We start from the raw sequence: 20,707 nt of genomic DNA on the forward strand, positions 1-20,707 counted from the left end.
AGTTTTTTACTTCCGTCTTAACTTTTAATCCTAATGCATCAAGTTTATTTCTGATAACCTCATTGAATCCATTATTACCAATCACTAAAATTTCAGTTTTCTCTTTATTTAGCTTGATAAAATTACTATTCATCCATTCAGAAATACCAGTAAGACATTGTGTTAGTGAATCGAGAGAGTCGGTGTCATCAGGTGCTATTGATAAGTACAGCTCTGTGTCATCAGCATAGCTGTGGTAGCTCACATTGTAACCTGAGATAATCTGACCTAACGGAAGCATATAGATTGAGAAGAGCAACGGACCCAGGATAGAGCCTTGTGGAACACGAGATAGAATAGCATGTGTCTTTGAGTTGTGATTACCACAACTAACAAGGAATTTTCTCCCTGCCAGGTAGGATTCAAACCAATTTAAGACACTGCCAGAGAGGCCCACCCATTGACTAAGGCGATTTCTAAGAATATGAATTCTATGAATTTCCCATAACATTACTGGTACCTTTACATTCGTTGTTGATTCCTTTTTAAACACATATAGTATTACATCATTTCTGGGTGTTGATATTGCAGTCAGCTTTTGCCCCCCTTCAATTGTCCAACATGATAACTCCATTAGAATCAGGTTTACAGTTCATCATAGCCAACAAGACAGATACATTATTATGCACAGTTATTTCAGTATCCTCATAAGTCATAACAGGTAAAGGTAACAGTTCAGGATATTCCAGTTTTATGGAAAACGGAGCCGTAGGTTTCTTGCCTCGTAACTGCCAGGTACAATTCTTGGTAAGTGTGAAGTTCAATGTCACATACGATCTGTTTGTGGCATATCATCAGCCCAAAAGACTTTATTGTAGGGGGTGCATTGGCACCATCTGGTCCATAAACCATCTGTTCTCATTACTCCACACATGAGGATAATCTGTGTAAGGGAAAGCAGAGGGGAGACTGAGAGCCCGTTAAAAGAACCATTCTAGTGTCTCCTGGTCCTCCCGCTATTATTTCTTCTGCCCAGGACTTTTGCCCTGGAGTTAATACCCATACCTTCTGTCCAATTTCTCCTTTAAACTGTTCAATACTGACTAAAACAGGTGTGACTCTTTCTATGTGCAGTTTACATATGGCCTGTCCATCAGTTATGTGTATGTCTTGACTACCTTGATTTGCTAACACAAAATACCATTCATTTAAGCGGATATCTAAAGTCTCTGTTAGGCATGGATCTGTTACAAGCATTTCAACATTTATTCTAACCTCCCATTCCTTTGGCCACTGACCTGTTGTTCCCAAGCTTACTTGTAGTTTTTCTGATTAGTTTAACTTGATTGTGAGTGAATTAGGTGCCCTAACCAATAACCCTGTGGGAGTTAATTTGTTGTTTGCCAGTGGACTAATTGTTGTCAGGTGGAGGGCACACACAGGTGGCTCTCCTCCGACATTTTCATGTCTCATAAATGGTGTGGACCCAACCAACAGACAATTATCGAGATTAATTAAGGCTTGCTTTAAAACTTTAGTCCAGCCTTTAAGATGAGTATGCCCAGTTAGTTTCTTAATTTGTTCTTTCAAAAGGCCATTCATCCTCTCAATAAGCTGCTTGTGGGTGATAAGGGATGTAAAGTTCACTGAATTCCGGCTCTTTGAGCCCACTCTTGTATGTCTCTCCCAGCAAAGTGGCTTCCTTGATCACTTTGAATTTCTTCGGGCACTCCATATGTTTGGATTAAATGGCTTAGTCCATTAAGTGTAGCTTTTTGGTCGGCTCTTATTGATGGATAAGCTTGTAAAAGTCCAGAATAAGTATCTACTTCAGTTAGAGCAAACATAGAGCATACCTTTATTTACTCGTGGCAGTGGCCCAATGTAATCCACTTGCCAAATTTGCCCTGGTCCAATTCCTCTCTTCAGTTTACCAGTTGCCTTCTTCTGCAGGGGCCATTGTTTTACATCTGTATATGTAGAGCAATTGTTCACTATTTGCTTAACAATATCATTAGTGACTGGTATACATTGTTGATGACACCATTAATATGTTTTTTCCGCTCCCATATGTCCTGAAGTTTCATGAACCCACCTTGCTAATGATATTAAAGAAGGCTTGATTACATTTACTTCAGCATAGTGGCACACTTCATCATCCTCTGTATAGGCTTCTTCCAGTTTGATTTCTCGAACAGCAGCTATTATATCAGCTTGTTGGTTATACATCCTATCAAGGGATATCAGTGGGGCATGGACATCTACATGACCAATGAGGGTCTCCCCTCTCATGCCCATTGTCCAAAGCTGCACCCACAATTCTGTGCCACCCCATAGTTCTCTCCCATGAATAGTCCAAGCAGCCCTTTTCCACATTGTTATCCAAACTGTTAGTCCTTGAAAATCTGCCCAGCTATCTGTATAAACAACAATAGTGAAGCTTTGATTTTCCATTAATGCCATAGCTACAGCAATAAGTTTAGCCCATTGGCTTGATTTACCTTCCCCCTGTTGCTGAAGGATGGTCTCAGTGTGAGGTTGATAAGCTACTGCTCTCCAAAGCATTTTTCCTCCTTCCACAGTTGCTGACCTGTCTGTGAACCAGCTGTTCTCCTGTTGCTGTGGTGTCAAATGATCGTATACTGGTGTTTCTTTAAAGGGCCACTCCACTACAGTCAGAACAGGTGGTATGTCATCTGGATCCTCAAATATCACAGCTCCTGCCATGGCCCCTTGTAGTGCACTCATGTCTTTTCCTTCAAATTGTGCTATTGCTTGCAAATACCATTTCCATTTGCACAGTGTTTGATTTTGGGTAGTGCCTGCTGTTGCTCCCAGGCCATTGTCTCTAACCCACCCAGCAATAGGCAAGTTAGTGCGTAACTTTACCGGAGCAGGACCTGTCTGTCTTTCCGTGTGCAAAATTGCCCAGTATGCTGCAAGGAGCTGCTTTTCAAGTGGTATATATTTAGTCTGTGATCCTGTCAGCTGTCGGCTGCAAAAGCCTATGGGAACACGTTTACTGCCATGCTTTTGCCACCAGCTCCACATAGCAATAATGTTCTGTTCTGTGGCCTCGAGTCCAAAAGGCAAATTAGCTTTTAAAGGTCCCAGTCCTTGGTGTTGGACTAAAGCTTCTTTAGCTGCCTCAAAAGCAGCTTGTGTTTTTCTGTCCATTCAAACCATGCCTTTTTCTTGACAACTTCATGTATTGGTCTTAAAATTAGTCCCAAATGTGGCACAAATGCTCTCCAAAAACCTATTAGTCCCACAAATGATTGAGCTTCTTTTTTATTAGTTGTTGCCTGTAACTTGTACAAAGAGTCAAATACTTTTTGGGGCACTCGCTTCTCTGGTCCAAACCACATCATGCCCAGAAATTTAACTTCTCTGGTAGGTCCTTGGATTTTGCCTTTATTTATGGCCCATCCTCTGCTTTCCATGTGAGTTACTAAAGCAGGCAATTCCTTTCTTACTGATGATTCATCCCCAGTTAACATTATATCATCCACATAACGGAAACATCGTACCTTCTCCAAATATTGGCAGGTAGCCAAGTCTCTTGCTACTAGTCCATGGCATAGTGTAGGGCTGTGTAGTTATCCCTGTGGCAGTACTTGAAAAGTGTACTGTCTGTCCTTCCAGGTAAATGCAAACTGATCTTGACTTTGGGTTGCAATTGGAACAGAGAAAAAAGCATTAGCCAGGTCGATGATAGCATGCCACTCTCCTGCATTGGCCATAATGTCTTCTATGATGGTAACAATTTCAGGAACTGCAGAAGTCAATTGCGGTTCTTTGGCATTTAGACCTCTGTAATCTATTGTCATTCTCCATGAACCATCCTGTTTTCTGACTGGCTACACAGGAGAATTAAAAGGGCTAACTGCAGGTCGAATAATTCCCACCTGCAATAACTCTTCCACTGTTTCTCCTATTTCTTGTAAACCCCCTGGCAAACGATACTGTTTTAAGTTTACAGGTGTGTCAGGTACAGGAATCTCTAAAGGGGTCCATTTTGCCTTTCCTGTGACTATTGTTTTAACTACTGTAAACATTAAATTACGAATCCCAAAAGAAAATATTCCCCATTCTGTCTGTATTCATTTCCCTGTAAGAATATCTATCCCCAGAATATATTCAGGCAATTCTAAAATTAGCACATTAGCTTTAAAAGAGGGTGACTTTCCTATTGCTAAGTGTACTGTGATTAGTTTAGCCTGTATATCTGAGCCCCCAAATCCATTTACATTTACAGTCAGTCCTGAAAAGTTATGTGGATTCCCGTGAATTAAAGTTACTTCTGCCCTATTGTCCATAACCTGATGTGGTTTTCTTTCTTTACCCCAGTAAATTGTTAGTGGGATGTACGGGCGTTGGTCTCCTGTGTTAATGAGCCATACATCCCCACCTACAGAAGACCTGCCATCGCCTCAATATGTTGCTCGAGGTATGCGCCACTCTTTCGAAGACTTAAAATTTTGTTTTGGCTTTTGTTTGTAGTGTTTCTTTTCCTCCTCACTAGGTGGTGCTGTTGGTATAATTCGTACCTCTTTGTTTTTAGGCCTTCTCATAGCTTGCCATCTCTGAAAAATTTCTGTAGTTTGCCATTTAAGTCATTTTTATCTGTCCCTGCTTGTAGCAGACCACTAACCATCCTTGCACGGCTTATTTTTATTCTCTCTGGTCCTTCTATGGCTCTGACTGGACTTTGCCCAGTAGATGCTAATACAGTAGCGCCCAATTCATCTAACTGACCTAACAATGCAGATACATCCAATACTGTCTGTTGATTAACTCTGGCAAGCATAGATAATAGAGCCCCTTTTAAATGATGCAGTGCATTTTTTATTAGGCAGCTATGCATTCCTACAGTAAATGCCTGAGTATCATAGCCAGCAAACACCCATTTCTCGCAGCTGCTGAATTGCTTCAGAAGCTGTACGCCAAGATCTATCAATTTTTTCCGAGTCTGTAGCATCTGGATATATGTGTCTTACAGCGTTTACCACCCATTCCGCTATCGATACAACCGCTGATTCAGTACCCATCGTAATGTATTCCTTAATTTAGGATTTGTAGTAATAGAACCTAAATGTTTAATCTCCACATCAGTCAACTGACAACTATCACCACCTTCATCCCAAATATGTAAAATCTATTGCATCAGGCTCTCGCCTGGCCATTGCCTATACTGTTTACCAATTTCCATAAACTCGGCTTGCGTGAAATCTCGTACGGTTCGCTTTAACTACTGCTGTCCACCTGGTTGCCATTTTGCTTTATTCTGAACAACCGGTCTTACGTCTATTATATCAAAATTGTTATTTCCACAATTCATCTCGTCTAATTCCATATCGTCTTCCCCCCAGTCATTATCACAGACATCATCATCACTATCTGAGTTATATACAGTGCCATCCCATGTTTCGGGTTCCAATCGCCTTGCATTATGGCTTGTATTTTAAAAGAGGAAACGGGGTGGGTTTTCCTTTGTTTCTGTCTCTTACAATGCACTAAATGTACGGCTAAAGCAGTAAATTTACTCTCCCACTCATTCGCATGGGACGTGACATTTTTCGTGCATTCTCGAGTAATAATTTGCTATTCTTATAGATTTTCTATTTCTTGTTTAAGTTCCCCCACATTCTATGACCATGCTTTGAACTTTATGGTCTAACTTGTGTACTGTGGTTAACAGAAGCCATCCTAATTCATGGGCGGCTAGTTGTTCCTTTTTACCCCTACGTTCTAGCTCAAGTGCCAAAACCACCTTTTGGACATTTGAAGGAGTAACCTCTGAATTAAAGAGGCGATATCCCTTCCTTAGTGATACGGCGGTGAAAAATCACATAAGAGAAAAAATAACTTAGCTTTGTTTAATATCAGTTTACGCTGCATATAAGACGAGGGAAGTGAATAGCAAGACTCATTCCAAGGGTCGGGGCCTGGCGTGTAGAGTATGCCATCATCGTCACTGTGTAGGAAGGATTTACGGGACTGAATGACGTAGTCTTCCATCCGTCCGTCGGCTTCCAACGTGTTTGGCTGCTGTCCAAGTCTTTTATACTGTTTTCTCCACGTGCAGGCCCCCATGTAGGCAAATAGTCCAATTCCAAACAAGGAAAGAAGATTTTTTGCTGACTTTTAACAGACGAAAAAATAGTATACACCTGTCTTTAGGCTGACTGTACATTCCCCCAGCTGTCTTTGTCTATCTTGCCCTATGCTTGGTCTAGCAATTCCAAATGCTGAGCCCCTTTGTACTAAATCTGGCTCAGCTGTGCATGTAAAAAGAAAAACAGATTTAAACTGACTGCACAGAGACAGTGACATTAAACTTAATATTCTTATTACAGTATATAATACTACTAAAGCATGAAAAATTTTTCTGTTTTTACAATGTGTTTACATAGATTGTTGTAGACACAGAACACACATCAAATAATTTCCGCTTACAATTCTGGGTAGCTCACTCCCAGATAATCAATCAAGGCAGTAATTGGGGGAACTTCTTGCCCATTCTGAGGCGGTGGGGGGATGGTATAGCAGGCTGCTTGGGCTTATCGACACATTTACAAGACAAAAGACACTGATGGAGAGGTGCGAGGGGATTTAAGGTGGGCCAGATTTATGAATTTTTTCATTGGCTGTGGTAATTCTAGTTTTAATTATCCAAATATTAACTGGGATAACCTTGCAGATGAAGGAGCACAAGAGTAGGAGTTTCTAGAAGTTATCAGTGACTGTTTTTTTTTTTAACACGGTATGTTAATGATCAACATGGGGTGACGCTTGTCTGGATTTAGTATTTTGTCATAATTAGGATAGAATTGAAGGTGTAGAAGTGATTGAACCACTAGGGTCAAGTGACCGTAATATAATACAATTCTCAGTATTTTGTAAGAGTGCAGATGCAAAGACTAAAATTGTTAAGTTGCACTTTGGTAGGGCAAATTTGGACCAGATGCGACAAAATCGAAGTAGGATAGACTAGAAGAGATTCTTTCAGTATTTTAGTAGTAAAAAAAGAGTCAAGGAGGAGGTCAAGTGCATCAGAAATGGTAAAGGGGAATTAAAAGGTACCGAGAATGAAATAGCAGATGCCCTAAGCTTACTTTTTTCTGAGGTGTTCACAAGTGAGTAAGTTGAAAACCTCCCAGCAACTCAGGCCCCTTCTTCAGGCAAGATGTAATACAGAAACTGGAGTCCCTCGTGTTTATATACACACACTAGGATAAGAAACAACATTGGTAAATCTTTTAAATGAAAAATCTTAGTTGCCTTGAAAGTTTGCATATTGTAATCTTTTTAGTTAGCCAATAAAAGGTGTCATTTTGCTTGGCTTTTCTCTACATTCATAATGGCTAACACGGTACAACACCCTAGTAGCACAAGCATTAGGAAATTTTTTTTACACAAAGAACGATAGATGCTTGTAATAAACTACCAAGTAGTGTGGTAGACAGTAAGACTTTAGGGACTTTCAAAACTCGACTTGATGTTTTTTTAGAATAAATAAGTGGAGAGGATTGGTGAGCTTTGTTTGGCTGAATGGCCTGTTCTTGTCTAGATTTTTATAATGTCCATTGTACATTGTACAGTAAGTTATCAGAAAAATTTCTGTCATGGTTTAGCCTGGGCTTTAGTTTCTGTGCTTTTTATATGTTTCACTCTTTTGTTGATTTTTTTGCATTATTGAATACATTTTTGTTTCTTTCTGCTTGTATTGTATAATTGTATAATTTGTATTGTTGTGTTTATTTAGCATTATGTATTGTCTTATGCTGGTTGTGTTTATTACACTTCCTTGCTCTTAAGACTATGGGACAGTGTCTCCTGATGCAGCAGCCCTACCAGTAAGCTGCCTACATAAGGACTGAGATGCCACGGGCTTATGCTTAGGAATTAGTTCCTGCTGATGTTATTCAGCGATGTTTCTTGGATGATTGTGATTATTTTAAGTTCTTTTTGGACTCTTTCTGGCTTTTGGATATTTTTTCTTTGACCTTTGGTATGTGATTTAGTCTGGTGGACTGGATTTTCTCATTTGGGTTGTATTTTACATAACATTTTGTCACCTTTTTACCATGATTTTAGTGTGTATACCACAAGTCTTGATTTGAGTTTCAGAGCCATGCATACTTGTTTTTGGTGCCCAGTTTTAAAAAACAAAATAAATATAAGTTATGTAATAATTTGCTACATTTAATATGTTTTTTGATTTATATGTCATTTCACCTTAGTTTAAGAAATGCTGGTTAGTGTCCTACAGTTTTACTTGTTACATTTTTTTCCTGGTAAATTAAAACAGCATGTAATCTTAGAGTAAATAATGAAACATGCCTGTATTATTTAGCTATCTGGTGTATTTGATTATTCAGGGTGAAATGAATCATGTACAATGGAAGGTTTAGGTTAAAAATACTTTTGAAATGGTTATTTATTCTTTCATAACTAAATTTATAGTTATTTACTGTGCTGTTTGATTTTGTATAATCAGTGTTTTAGTTCTACAGTGAACAGGCATGTTTTTTGGAGAAATTATTGCATTTGACACACTATGTATATTTATTCCACAGAAATGCCTAGTTCGTGTTACATTCCGGCCCAAGATAAGTGACCAGGCCATCAAAGAAGAAGCTGTACGAATGATTCTCCTGGCAGAAGAGGGAAAGATACTACAAGAGAAGACTGAAAAGGATGAATCAAACACCTTAAAAGCTGAATCAGAATCTCTGGTAAAACATTACACATTTCAGAATACTGGGTGCTGGGGTACAAGAATTGTATTAGAAGTTGGTCAATAATATGAAATAGAGAATGAATTAGTGCTTGAGTACTCATCTCAAGTACCCACTCTCTGGATGTCTGCAGAGAGTACAGGTTTTTATTCCAGCCATTTTTGTAATTTGAAGACAGGCCTAGCAAATAACGAAACTTGGTATTTAATTATATGGCTTGTTAGTGCTTTAATTCCTCCTAGATGTAGTGAGATGTTAAGCAAAATGACACCTTTTATTGGCTAACTAGTGAGATTCCAAAACCAAAGCTTTTGAGGCTGCTCAGGCCTGTGCTTCAGGCAAGAGGTAATACAGAAACTGGAGTACCCTGTGCTTATATAGACACTAGGACAGATACAGCATTGAAAAACCTTTAAATGAGTAATCTTAGATGTAAAAAATTAATAGACCTCTCTAGGCTAAAATTCTTTAAGGAAGAGAGGAGAACAATGTATAGTCAAGGTCTTTTGATAAGATAACTGTCCAACAACAGTTGTAAATAAGAAACATGTTCTTAATCTGTCTTGCCTGGTTAAATAAAGGTAAATAAAATAAAAAATAAAATAACAAAGCCTTTTGAAGTTTCTGATGAGTTCTTCAGAACAGTGTGGATCTGTAGTCAGGTTGTCTGGGACAGTCCGAGAGATGCAAACAATCCTCATATCTAGCCATAAAACTCTTGTCTGCATTTAAACCTTGTTATAATGAGTTAACTTTTAGCATGAGTTTAACTTCCCACTCTTTTCTCTCTTGCTATGTTCTGAAGTTGCCCATAAGCACTGTAGACTACATTAGATGATCTGCAAGAAAATGATACCTTTATGCAATTATGGAGTGGTTGTTGAAGCTGGCTGGCACAGTAGTAGTGCTCTCAGCCCCCAAAGAACACAATCAGAGACTACAGAACAAACAGCAGAACTAAGCTTTATTGTATGTAGTACATACAGACTCATCTCAGAAGGAAAAATGAGCCCCCAGCAATAGGCACCTTTTTATTTTATTACAATTCTTATCATTTAAGCCATTATACTTCCTCATCTGACTTCTAGCATTCCACTGCTCTAGTCCTGCCTCTAATTAATCTACCATTATCTCTCAGTTGGGTGGGTGTCAAACTCTTCGCAGTCCATCATATCTGTTTGACAGCCCCTACCTTCACCCCCCTTCTTTCCCAGCACTACCGATTGTCCAGATCATATTTGTACCTCTTTGTCCTTCCCTTCTCTCTCATTTATTTCAAAATATTGTATTACACCAATACTTCATGATACGTATAAACAGATTTAAATAGGAGCACGTCAAATGGAGAGCTGGTGGATCCTTTGTCATTTGCACCTCATTATTAACTCATGGATTGTTAAAAAACAGGCAATAAATAAAACCTAAATGTAGTCTTTTAAAACTAAAATAGACAATTAAGAGTTCTGAATTATAACAAATGGATTAACTAAAACTAAGCCCAAACAACATATTGCTTTACTAGTACATAATTGGGATGTAATTAAAAAACTGGTTAAAGCAAAAACCTGCAGCCATTGTGTAGTACCCCTGAAATAATAAAATGTAATTGCTATTAATTTTATGCTGATATACAGTATATAGAAGGAAAAATTATAACAGAGATACTTCATAAATTTCATATGATTCTCCAATGAATTAGAGGTTTTTCCCCATTCATTTTTTTCTTTACACTGAAATATAGTTGAGCACCCTTAAAGCATGGGAGCAATTTTATATTGTTTTGGAAAACTATAAAAGCAGTTTATCTGAGCAGAAAATAAGAGTTGGTTAAGTAATGATTTTTGTTCAATATTCCTTAAAAGGATGTCATTGTTTAATAGCCAGGAGCCTAGTCATTTTATGTAAAAACAATTAGGTGTTATTTATATTTGTGTAACCTGTTACTTTACTGCTTCTGTCAGCCTTATTCAGTTACAAAAAAATCTACAAGACAAACTAGTCCTGTTACACCAGTACAAGCATCAAAAGAAAAAACAGTCAAAACAAGTGGCACCCCTAAGTCAAATTCCTCTCAAATACCTTTTGAATCTCCCAAAATGGAAGACATCCAGAAAGAGTAAGTTTCCATGCTTTGTTTTTTCCCTTAATGTTTCATTGCTCATCCTTATGCAGTGCATTTTTATTTTTCTTCTTTAATAAAATGAAGTGTTGTTTATGTAAAAGCAGAGAGAGCATTAAAGAAGTATTTTTACTATTAGAATAGCTTCCATAATGTGTATTAATGTATATAGTAGTGTAGATTTTTTGTTGTCTGTGTCACTTTAAGTTTGCTAAACAGTACTTCCATCCATCCATTATCCAACCTGCTATATCCTAAGTACAGGGTTATGGGGGTCTGCTGGAGCCAATCCCAGTCAACACAGGGCGCAAGGCAGGAAACAAACTCCCGGGCAGGGCGCCAGCCCACCGCAGTAAAAAGTACTTCTTTCACTTAATTATTTAAAAGCTTTCTGATATTTTTAATATGTTTCTTTTTGTTGCTTCCAGTTCTGATGAGTATGCTGCAGCTCAAGCATCTCTGATTCGCTCTTTCAAAGACTCTGTCAGTACATGTATTATCTCCTGCTTTGTTGGTACAATTGCAAATCCAAATAAACCAGGTTCAATACAGTATAGGTAAGCAAGGTCATTCATTTTTTAAAAGATTTTTTTTTCTTTTGCCTGTGTGATCAGATTATCCATATCTACTGTATATACAGACTGTTACAAATCATTTAGAGTCAAATGTTCCTCATTTATCGTAAAGTCTGTGTCCACACAATGTGAATCTATGGTAAGCTGTAAAAGAGTACTTTTAAAAATCTACATGCCATCTGTTGCTGTCCTTAAATTTCGTTATATCAAGAAAATGTCAAGACTGATAAATAAGATCATTTTAACACTAGAGTTACCAAAGTCCACGAAAAAACTTGTTAAGCCGGCCCACCTTAAATCCCTTTGCACCTCTATATCAGCGTCTTTTGTAATGTAAATGGGTTGATAAGGACAAGCAGCAAGCAGCCTGCTATACCATTCTCTGCACCCCACCATCACAGAAACAGCAAGATGTTCTCCCAGTTCAAGCCTTGATTATCTGGGGATGTTCCATGTCTACAACAATCTATGTAAACACATCGTTAAAACAGAAACATTTTTCATGTTTTAGTAATAATGACAAAATAGACATGAACTGTATAATGTGTGAAGGCTGATGTCCAAATATCAAATAAACACTTTCACTTTCACAATGCAATATGACTGCTTCCATGGTGCAGCAGTAAAATCTGCTGATTTATAATGCAGAGGTCACGAGTTTAAAACCAGCTCTCTCGTAAATTTACTGTTTTGAGTAGTGAGCTGGTCTTATTGTTAATATTATACAATAAAAATGTACATTTGATTTGTGTCTGTAACAGCCACTGTAAATTTATAGTACTTGTAAAAGTTAGCGTTTTTTTTTTTTTTTTTACTTTTATTCTCTCAGTCAGAGTGGTGTTTTGAGACAATGGAACTTTCGACTTTCGCGGCTTCACTCCATCGCGGATTTTAAATGTAAGCATATCTAAATATATATCATGGATTTTTCGCTGGTTCGCGGATTTCTGCGGACAATGGGTCTTTTAATTTAAAGTACATGCTTCCTCAGTTTGTTTGCCCAGTTGATTTCATACAAGGGACGCTATTGGCGGATGGCTTAGAAGCTACCCAATCAGAGCATGTATTACATATTAACTAAAACTCCTCAATGATATACAATGTGCTTCCCCGAGCGGATTGTTTGCTTTTCTCGGTCTTTCTCTGACATTCTCTGCGCCTGACGAAAGGGGTGTGAGCAGAGGGGCTGTTTGCCTAGAAGATATGGACGCTACTCTAAGAAATGCCGCTTTATCGCGGTGGCCCAAAAGCATGTATTGATTTTTTGATTGTTTGCTTTAATCTCGCTCTCTCTCTCTGACGTTCTCTGCTCCTGACGGAGGGGGTGTGAGCAGAGGGGCTGTTTGCACAGAGGCTGTTTGTTTAGAAGATACGGAGGCTACTCTAAAAAATGCTGAAAGACTACCTTCACATTGCTCTCTTCTTTGCGACTGCTTTATCGCGGTGCTCCTACTTAAAAGCCCAACAGCACGTATTGATTTTTTGATTGTTTGTTTTTCTGTCACGCTCTCTCTATCTCTCTGACATTCTCTGCTCCTGACAGTGCTCGTTTGAAGAGAAGATACGTTTGCATTCTTTTAATTGTGAGAAAGAACTGTCATCTCTGTCTTGTCATGGAGCACAGTTTAAACTTTTGACTAAAGGGTGTTATTTCATGTCTAGACGGCTCTAATAATGTTAACAGGGTGGGAGAGTTTATAAGGGCTTAAAATATATAAAAATAACCATACAAACATATGGTTTCTACTTCGCGGATTTTCACCTATCGCGGGGGGGTCTGGAACGCAACCCCCGCGATCGAGGAGGGATTACTGTATTCATATTCATTCACATGCCTTCTTGTGGTTGTAATCAGTGACCGCCTTAACCCCCAAACCCCCCCTCCCCCCAATCTTGCACAATCTTCCAACTGTGTCCCCGTGTTCTTGATGAACTCATTTTAAAATACAAGTCTCGATCCACTGTACTAATTCCCTTCATAATTTTAAACACTTCAATCATGTCACCTCTTAATCTTCTTTTGCTTAAATTGTAAAGGCTCAGCTCTTTTAATCTTTCCTCATAATTCAACCCCTGTAGACCTGGAATCAGCCTAGTTGCTCTTCTCTGGACCTTTTCTAGTGCTGCTATGTCCTTTTTGTAGCCTGGAGACCAAAACTGCACACAGTACTCAAGATGAGGCCTCACCAGTGCATTATAAAGGTTGAGCATAACCTCCTTGGACTGGTACTCCACAGATCGTGCTATATAACCTAATATTCTGTTAGCCTTCTTAATGGCTTCTGCACACTGTTGGGAAGTTGATAGCTTAGAGTCCACTATGACTCCTAAATCCTTCTCATAAGGTGTACTCTCGATTTTCCGACCGCCCATTGTGTATTCAAACCTAATATTTTTACTTCCTATGTGTAATACTTTACATTTACTTACATTAAATTTCATCTGCCACAAATCTGCCCAAGCCTGTATGCTATCCAAGTCCTTCTGTAATGATATAACGGATTCCAAATTATCTGCTAATCCACCTATCTTGGTATCATCTGCAAACTTAACCAGCTTGTTACTTATATTCCTATCTAAATCATTTATATATATTAAAAATAGCAACGGCCCTAGCACTGACCTCTGTGGAACACCACTCTTAACATCAGCCAGTTCTGATGATGTTCCTCGCACCATCACCCTCTGCTTCCTGTGTCTGAGCCAATTCTGAACCCATCTAAAAACATCACCCTGAACTCCCACTTCTTTTAACTTGATGCCCATCCTCTCATGTGGCACTTTATCAAATGCTTTCTGAAAGTCCAGATAAATAATATCATAAGCTCCACTTTGATCGTATGCTTTTGTTGCAACCTCATAGAATTCCATGCAACCTCATAGAATTCCATTCCACATGTGCATTGATCGCCACCAGGTCAAGCATGTTGTAGCACACAGCAACCAGCCATCCGCGTGCTCCTGCTAGCACTGAATATGCTCACATCTTCTGGTGCATGTATGTTTTTACTGTATAATATTAACAATAAGAGCAGCCCACTACTCAAAACAATAAAGTTACGAGAGCGCTGGTTTTGAACTCGCGACCTCTGGATTATAAGTCAGCAGTTCTTACCACTGCACCACGCGGTCGTATAGAATTTGCACCTTTTGTGAAAGTGTTTATTTAATATTTGGACTTCAGCCTTCACACATTATGCACTTCATGTCTACATTTTGTCATTTATTACTAAAACATGACAAATGTTTCTGTTTTAACGATGTGTTTACATACATTGTTGTAGACATGGAACACATATGAAATTATTTACTCTATACAACTCTAGGTAGCTCACTCCCAGATAATCAAGGCTTGAACTTCTGTGGCTGTGGTGGGGATGGTACAGCAGGATGCTTGCTGCTTATGCTTATCGACAGGGTTTATGAGTTTTTTTGTAGGCTTTGGTAATTCTAGTGGTAATTAAGATGATTGCAAAAATCAAGTTTAAGACAGACTTTGACTAAGAAAACTAAAAACTAGAATGAGTTTATACAGACTGGTGAAACAGTACTCTATAGAGATGAAAATGATAGGCATGGAGTGTTATTTGGCAAGGAGCATAATTTTGGAAAATGATTGGGAAATGTTCAGAAATACTGTAGTCTTATACACCAAGATGTTATATTTTTCTTGTCTTTGGTTCAAGCTTTAAGCACAAGTAATAATATAGAAGAAAATTACCTTAGTCAAGACATAAAGGCATGAAAACTATGCACTATGTCATTCTCTTCTTCTTATGACGTTTTGTCAAGTGATTGTTCTACTAAATTCATATCCAGTGAGTGAAGGACATCATTAATATTTTATGCTCAGGTCATCCTTGGTTTACCTGGTCAGCGTTTTCCAGGAAGGGCCCACTGAATGGCTTGTTTGGGTAATCTGTTGTTGTTCATATGTATTAGATGGCCGAACCAAACCAGTTGTCTTTTCTGTAGTTTGAGACTGCTGGACAACTGAGCAGCTTTGGTCCAGACCGTATCTGTAGTGGTTTCTTGCCATAGTATGTGCATGAATCAAAGCCAAAAGCTTATCATGTTGTTCCTTCGTGAGGAACCATGTCTCAGCTCCATATGGAAGAATAGCGATGATAACCCTGTTATATACTTTCAGCTTGATGTATACGGAGAGCTTCTTGTTGTCCCAAATTTTCCTCAATCTGCTCACGGTAGAGGATGCTTTGTCAATGCTTATCTTGATCTCGGCTGTAGTGTTGTTATTGCAGGTAAGCAGGCTACCAAGATAAGTGACCTCTTGAACATTGTCCACACAATTGCTGTTGATTTATAGGGAGGAGCCTGAAGTGTTTGTTTCAGTTTATTTTGTCACATTAGACCAGGACATATCAATTGGTTTATGCATAGCGCTGGTAATGAGTGCTACAATGGGTAGACGGCAACCAATTGGAGTTGATGGAATTTGCCAATGATGTCATTACGATTAAGATTAATGCACACAGGGCACAAGACAAGATTAATCGCTTAGCAATCACCAGGCACAAACGAGAATTGTTCATCTCAACCAAAAAAATAAAAAGAAATTGATGGATGGAAAGGCACCATGTCATTACTGATAAATTAATTTTTAATGCAACTGTCAAAGATGACTAATTTTCTACTCCAAGATGGTGATTAATTAACTAAGATCCTGTAAGAAGTATTTAACTGTTAACAAGTATACAATTATGTATGTGTAATTGAGTATGTAATTTGTTTTTCTTACTTTATGATTTCCCCATTAGTTCCAGTAATACATTGTATATGGAAGTACGCTGCCCTGCTGTTAAACCCCCTCTAATTGTAATTTCTAACCAAGGCAGAAATTCACTGAATTTCGGAGATGTGGCCACTGGTAAGTCAACCTAAATTTAACATACAGCATTGACCGAATATTCTGTATTTTCATGATTTTGGGTTCATTTTAGGTAAATCATCAACAAATATGTGGTGCAGTGTTACAGCATATTGAACAATACAGTTCTGCCTATACAAAGATCTGACTGAAGTAACCTGTTCTACATCCTCCTCACGAAACCTAACATCTGAAATATGCAAGTTAGGTCAGAAAAAGCTTTGAAGCAAAAAATTAACATGTGGTCAAAGGCACAGACCTACATTGGCAAAAAAACAGGTGATGTTTTTTCCAGAAAAAACAAGCTCCCAACCACTAAGCATGGGGGAAAATCTTTTATTCATTGGGGATGTGTGGAAGTTAGTAATCAAAGAAGAAATACTTTTAAGTTAAATCTCAATAAAGCTGTTTTTTAGAGTGGTTGAAGAAATTAAAGATAAAAAGAGAATTGGTATTTCTTCAACACAGTTTAAAATTCCCCCCCAAATCAACCATGAGTTATTTATAGGAAAACAGGATTAAGATTTGCAATAGCCTCCTGGACTTAAATATTGGTGAAAGTTAGTAGGTAAATCATGCAGTGCATGCAAGAAAACCACCTAAGAATATATTTGAGCTAGACGTTTTCTGCAAAAATGAGTGGAAAACAATTCTTGACATTTTAAAACAAGAGCAATAATGTTTGGAAACTTTGATTTCTACCTAATAATATGTTATTATCTGACATGATGCTCAATCCTTTGTATATAACATATTTACTATTTTTTTTCAGTCTGTAAAATTTAGCATATAAATACTCATTTCTGAAATATCAAAAATATGCCACGTTTATGTTTTTACTAGAATGAGATTGGGTCAGCTTCATACAGTTTGACTAAAGTTTCTCAAATTTGTATATGCAACTGTATACATAAGTATATGCAGTTAATTGTAAGTGTATCTATGTATACTCAATTCAATTCTTTCTTATCTCAAAGTCTTCAGTGGAGACAGGTTTAAGTACTGCTGTCTGAAATTGTTAATGGTCAAGATTCTCATCCACTCCAATGTCTAATTACCAGCTTCAGTATGGGTACACTATCCTATAATAATTGGTAGTAAACCTGGATTTGGGGTGCCTGCAGCCTTGGCATCTTCTTGAACCCAGGACATCAAGAGTCATAACCAGGATGTTCTAGTGGAATGAGGACACACAAAAAGATAATTAGTGCTTTTAAAAGCGCATAGTACAGTTTGATTCCACACTCGGGCAATGTCCAAAAAATAAAAAGCTTTGCAGGCTAATCTTCAAATATATAAATCAATAAGTAATCCTTACTAATAAAAGGCAAAGCCCTCACTGACTCACTCATCACTAATTCTCTAACTTCCCGTGTAGGTAGAAGGCTGAAATTTGGCAGGCTCATTCCTTACAGGTTACTTACAAAAGTTAAGCAGGTTTCATTTCGAAATTCTACGCATAACGGTCATAACTGAATCCTACTTACGTACGTATATACTTTATTATTTATTTATTTACTTATTTATCAAGCCCCTTTAAACAACTTTCATTGACCAAAGTGCTGTACAACTAAAAAACAAAAAGGTTAGCAGGTACTGCACAGCGTATATATACTCAATATACATTGCACACTACTATACTAAACCAATCAATAAAATCAAAACAAAATAATAATAATAGAAATAATAATAATAAATAAGATGAAACCAACTTCATAAAATCAAGAAGAATTAAATGCACATAAAAACAGATGTGTCTTAAGCAGGGTTTTAAAATGATTAAGATTCTGGGCCACTCTCAACTGCAAGGAGAGGCTGTTCCACAAACTGGGGGCTATTACCGAAAATGCTCTGCCTCCTCTGGTTTTTCAGCTTTATTCTGGGGATATGGAGTAACTGAAGATCAGAGGATCGCAAGGTTCTAACAGAAGAATATGGAACAATAAGCTCCGACAAGTAAATAGGTGCCAAGTCATTTAAGCTTTTAAAAACAAGCAGTAATATTTTAAACTGGATCCTGAAATGTACAGGAAGCCAGTGAAGAGAGGCCAGTATAGGTGTTATATGGTCACGCTTCTTCTTCCCTGTCAGAAGGCGGACCGCTGCATTTTGAACGGCTTGCAGCCTCTGAATTTGTGCCTGACTGAGACCTATGTATAATGAGTTACAGTAGTCAAGGCGTGATGTAACGAAAGCATGTATTACTGTCTCAAACTGTTCATGGGGAATGTAGTGCTTGACTTTACTAAGTAGTCTAAGTTGAAAAAAGCTGGACCTTACAACTGCGCTGATCTGTTTATCCAACTTAAAAGCAGAGTCAAAAATTACCCCCAGATTTCTGGCAGACTGATGAGAAAAAGATGCCAGAGATCCAATAACACTGTCATGCCCACTGAGGACATTGGACTTTCCATAAGCAATAATTTCAGTTTTGCTTTTGTTCAGACTGAGAAAGTTTATCTCCATCCATGTTTGAACATCTCGGAGACAGTTCAACAAGGTCTGAATAGCTGGGTGACTATTTGATGGAATAGATAGATAGATTTGAAGACCATCAGCAAAGCAGTGGAAGGCGATTTTATGCTTTCTAAAAATGGAAATGGAAGCATGTATAATGAAAAGAGGATTAGCCCTAAAATGGAACCTTGGGGTATCCCACAGCCAAGAGAAGACACTGAAGATGAGTACTTCCCTAAATGGACTGAGAAACTCCTGCCTGACAAGTAAGATTGGAACCATTTAAGAACAGAACCTTTAATTCCAACACGTATCTCAAGGCGTGATAACAGGATACTATGGTCTACTGTATCAAACGCTGCAGTCAGATCCAATAAAACCAGAATGGCAGAATTACCAGAGTCAGCAGCTAAAAGCAAATCGTTAAGCACTCTTAAGAGGGCAGTTTCAGTGCTGTGTCGTGGCTTAAAACCAGACTGAAATTTTTCAGAAATCCCATTAAAATCAAGGTATGCCTGTAACTGGTTATAAACAACCTTTTCTAATACTTTTGATAAAAAAGGGAGTTTAGAAATGGGCCTAAAGTTGGAAAGAACTGAGTGATCCAGGTTGCTCTTTTTGATCAGCGGTTGAACTACAGCATGTTTAAAGGCAGCTGTAACACAGCCAGACATCAAAGATTAATTAATTAGGTCAGCAACATGTGGCCCGATGGAACTAAACACATCCTTACAAAGACGTGGTGGAATGGTGTCAAGAGGACAACAGGATGGCCACAGATGCTTAAAGACGGCTTGGCATGTATACATCCATAGCCTGCAGCTTGGTCGCCGTGTGAGGCGGCGTTGCGTCCCCCATCCCCACGCCTCCCACGTAGTTGGCTGCCTGTCTATATTGCATTCCCCATCCCCATGCCTCCCACGTAATTGGCTGCCTGCCCATATAAGGCCGTCCGTCTCTCCGGTCTCTTCTTTCTCTTGCTTCGCCACGGTATTCATGTCTCCTTGCTGATAACTGCAGCCTTTTTATTTAATCCACGGCTTCTCCTCTGTTTTATTGTTTATTATGCTTATAGTTATTTTGTAGGTATTTTAGACTTAGTTTACTGTTCAGGTACCCATTTCCTTTACCATTCCAACCGTACCCCCATTAACATGTCTATCGAGGTGATCACCATCGATCAAAGAACTGTCACTTACTGAGTTGTTTCCATGCCCGGAGATGCCGCCTGCCTTTTACATTCTCTGTGTTACATATTGCATGGCCATATCAGGCTCACTCTTGATATCCAGAGGAACATTGTGTCTTATTTATTGAATGACAGTGACAGGTTCAAAGTGTGGACTGATGACGGTACAGGAGATAATTATACTACACAGGAGCACTATAAGAGTGAAATGCTTAAGCCCTTCACCTATGCTTCTTCATGTGAGTTGATGGCTGCCGCTGAATTGTTCAGTTATTGCTTTCAAGTTCAGTTATTGCTCTTAGATTCACAGGTGACGATTTCAGTAGTGGACACTTTGATGTTTATGAATGTTTCAACTCTCAAAAGCTGGATGCAAAGTTATTGATGAAGCCGGTTGTATGCTTACAACGCTTGGCAGATGCCGAATGTCACTTCAACACAAGTCCTGCAAATACTAATGTAATTGAAACAAACCATGAAATTCAAACCGATTATGACAGCAGCAATCCAAGCTGTGAGAAAACAGTAAAAAGGAGGCGTGTCAGACGTTGTGGTACATTTTCTGATGCAGCTAGACGGAAACAACTTCGTGACACTGCCGCCAAATACTCACAGAAAAATCCACAAGTTAATAGACATGCTGTCGCTAAATACTCGCAGGCAAATCCACAAGTTCATAGAGACGCTGTCGCTAAATACTTGCAGGTAAAGCCACAAGTTCATAGAGATGCTGCCGCTAAACACTCGCAGGCAAAT

General features: G+C 38.5%; 1 protein-coding gene across 1 annotated transcript in view; it reads left to right on the forward strand.

Annotated features, from left to right (window-relative positions):
* The window catches only part of cfap74 (cilia and flagella associated protein 74), a 495,984-nt gene that overhangs the window by 358,773 nt on the left and 116,504 nt on the right, over nt 1-20,707 (forward strand). The window contains exons 21-24 of the mRNA XM_039755043.1: nt 8,562-8,720; nt 10,685-10,839; nt 11,271-11,399; nt 16,196-16,305. Of these exons, the coding sequence (XP_039610977.1) occupies nt 8,562-8,720; nt 10,685-10,839; nt 11,271-11,399; nt 16,196-16,305 (553 nt within the window). The remainder of the gene's footprint in view (nt 1-8,561; nt 8,721-10,684; nt 10,840-11,270; nt 11,400-16,195; nt 16,306-20,707) is intronic.

Source organism: Polypterus senegalus, chromosome 6, assembly GCF_016835505.1.
Source record: "Polypterus senegalus isolate Bchr_013 chromosome 6, ASM1683550v1, whole genome shotgun sequence".
NCBI lineage: Eukaryota > Metazoa > Chordata > Cladistia > Polypteriformes > Polypteridae > Polypterus > Polypterus senegalus.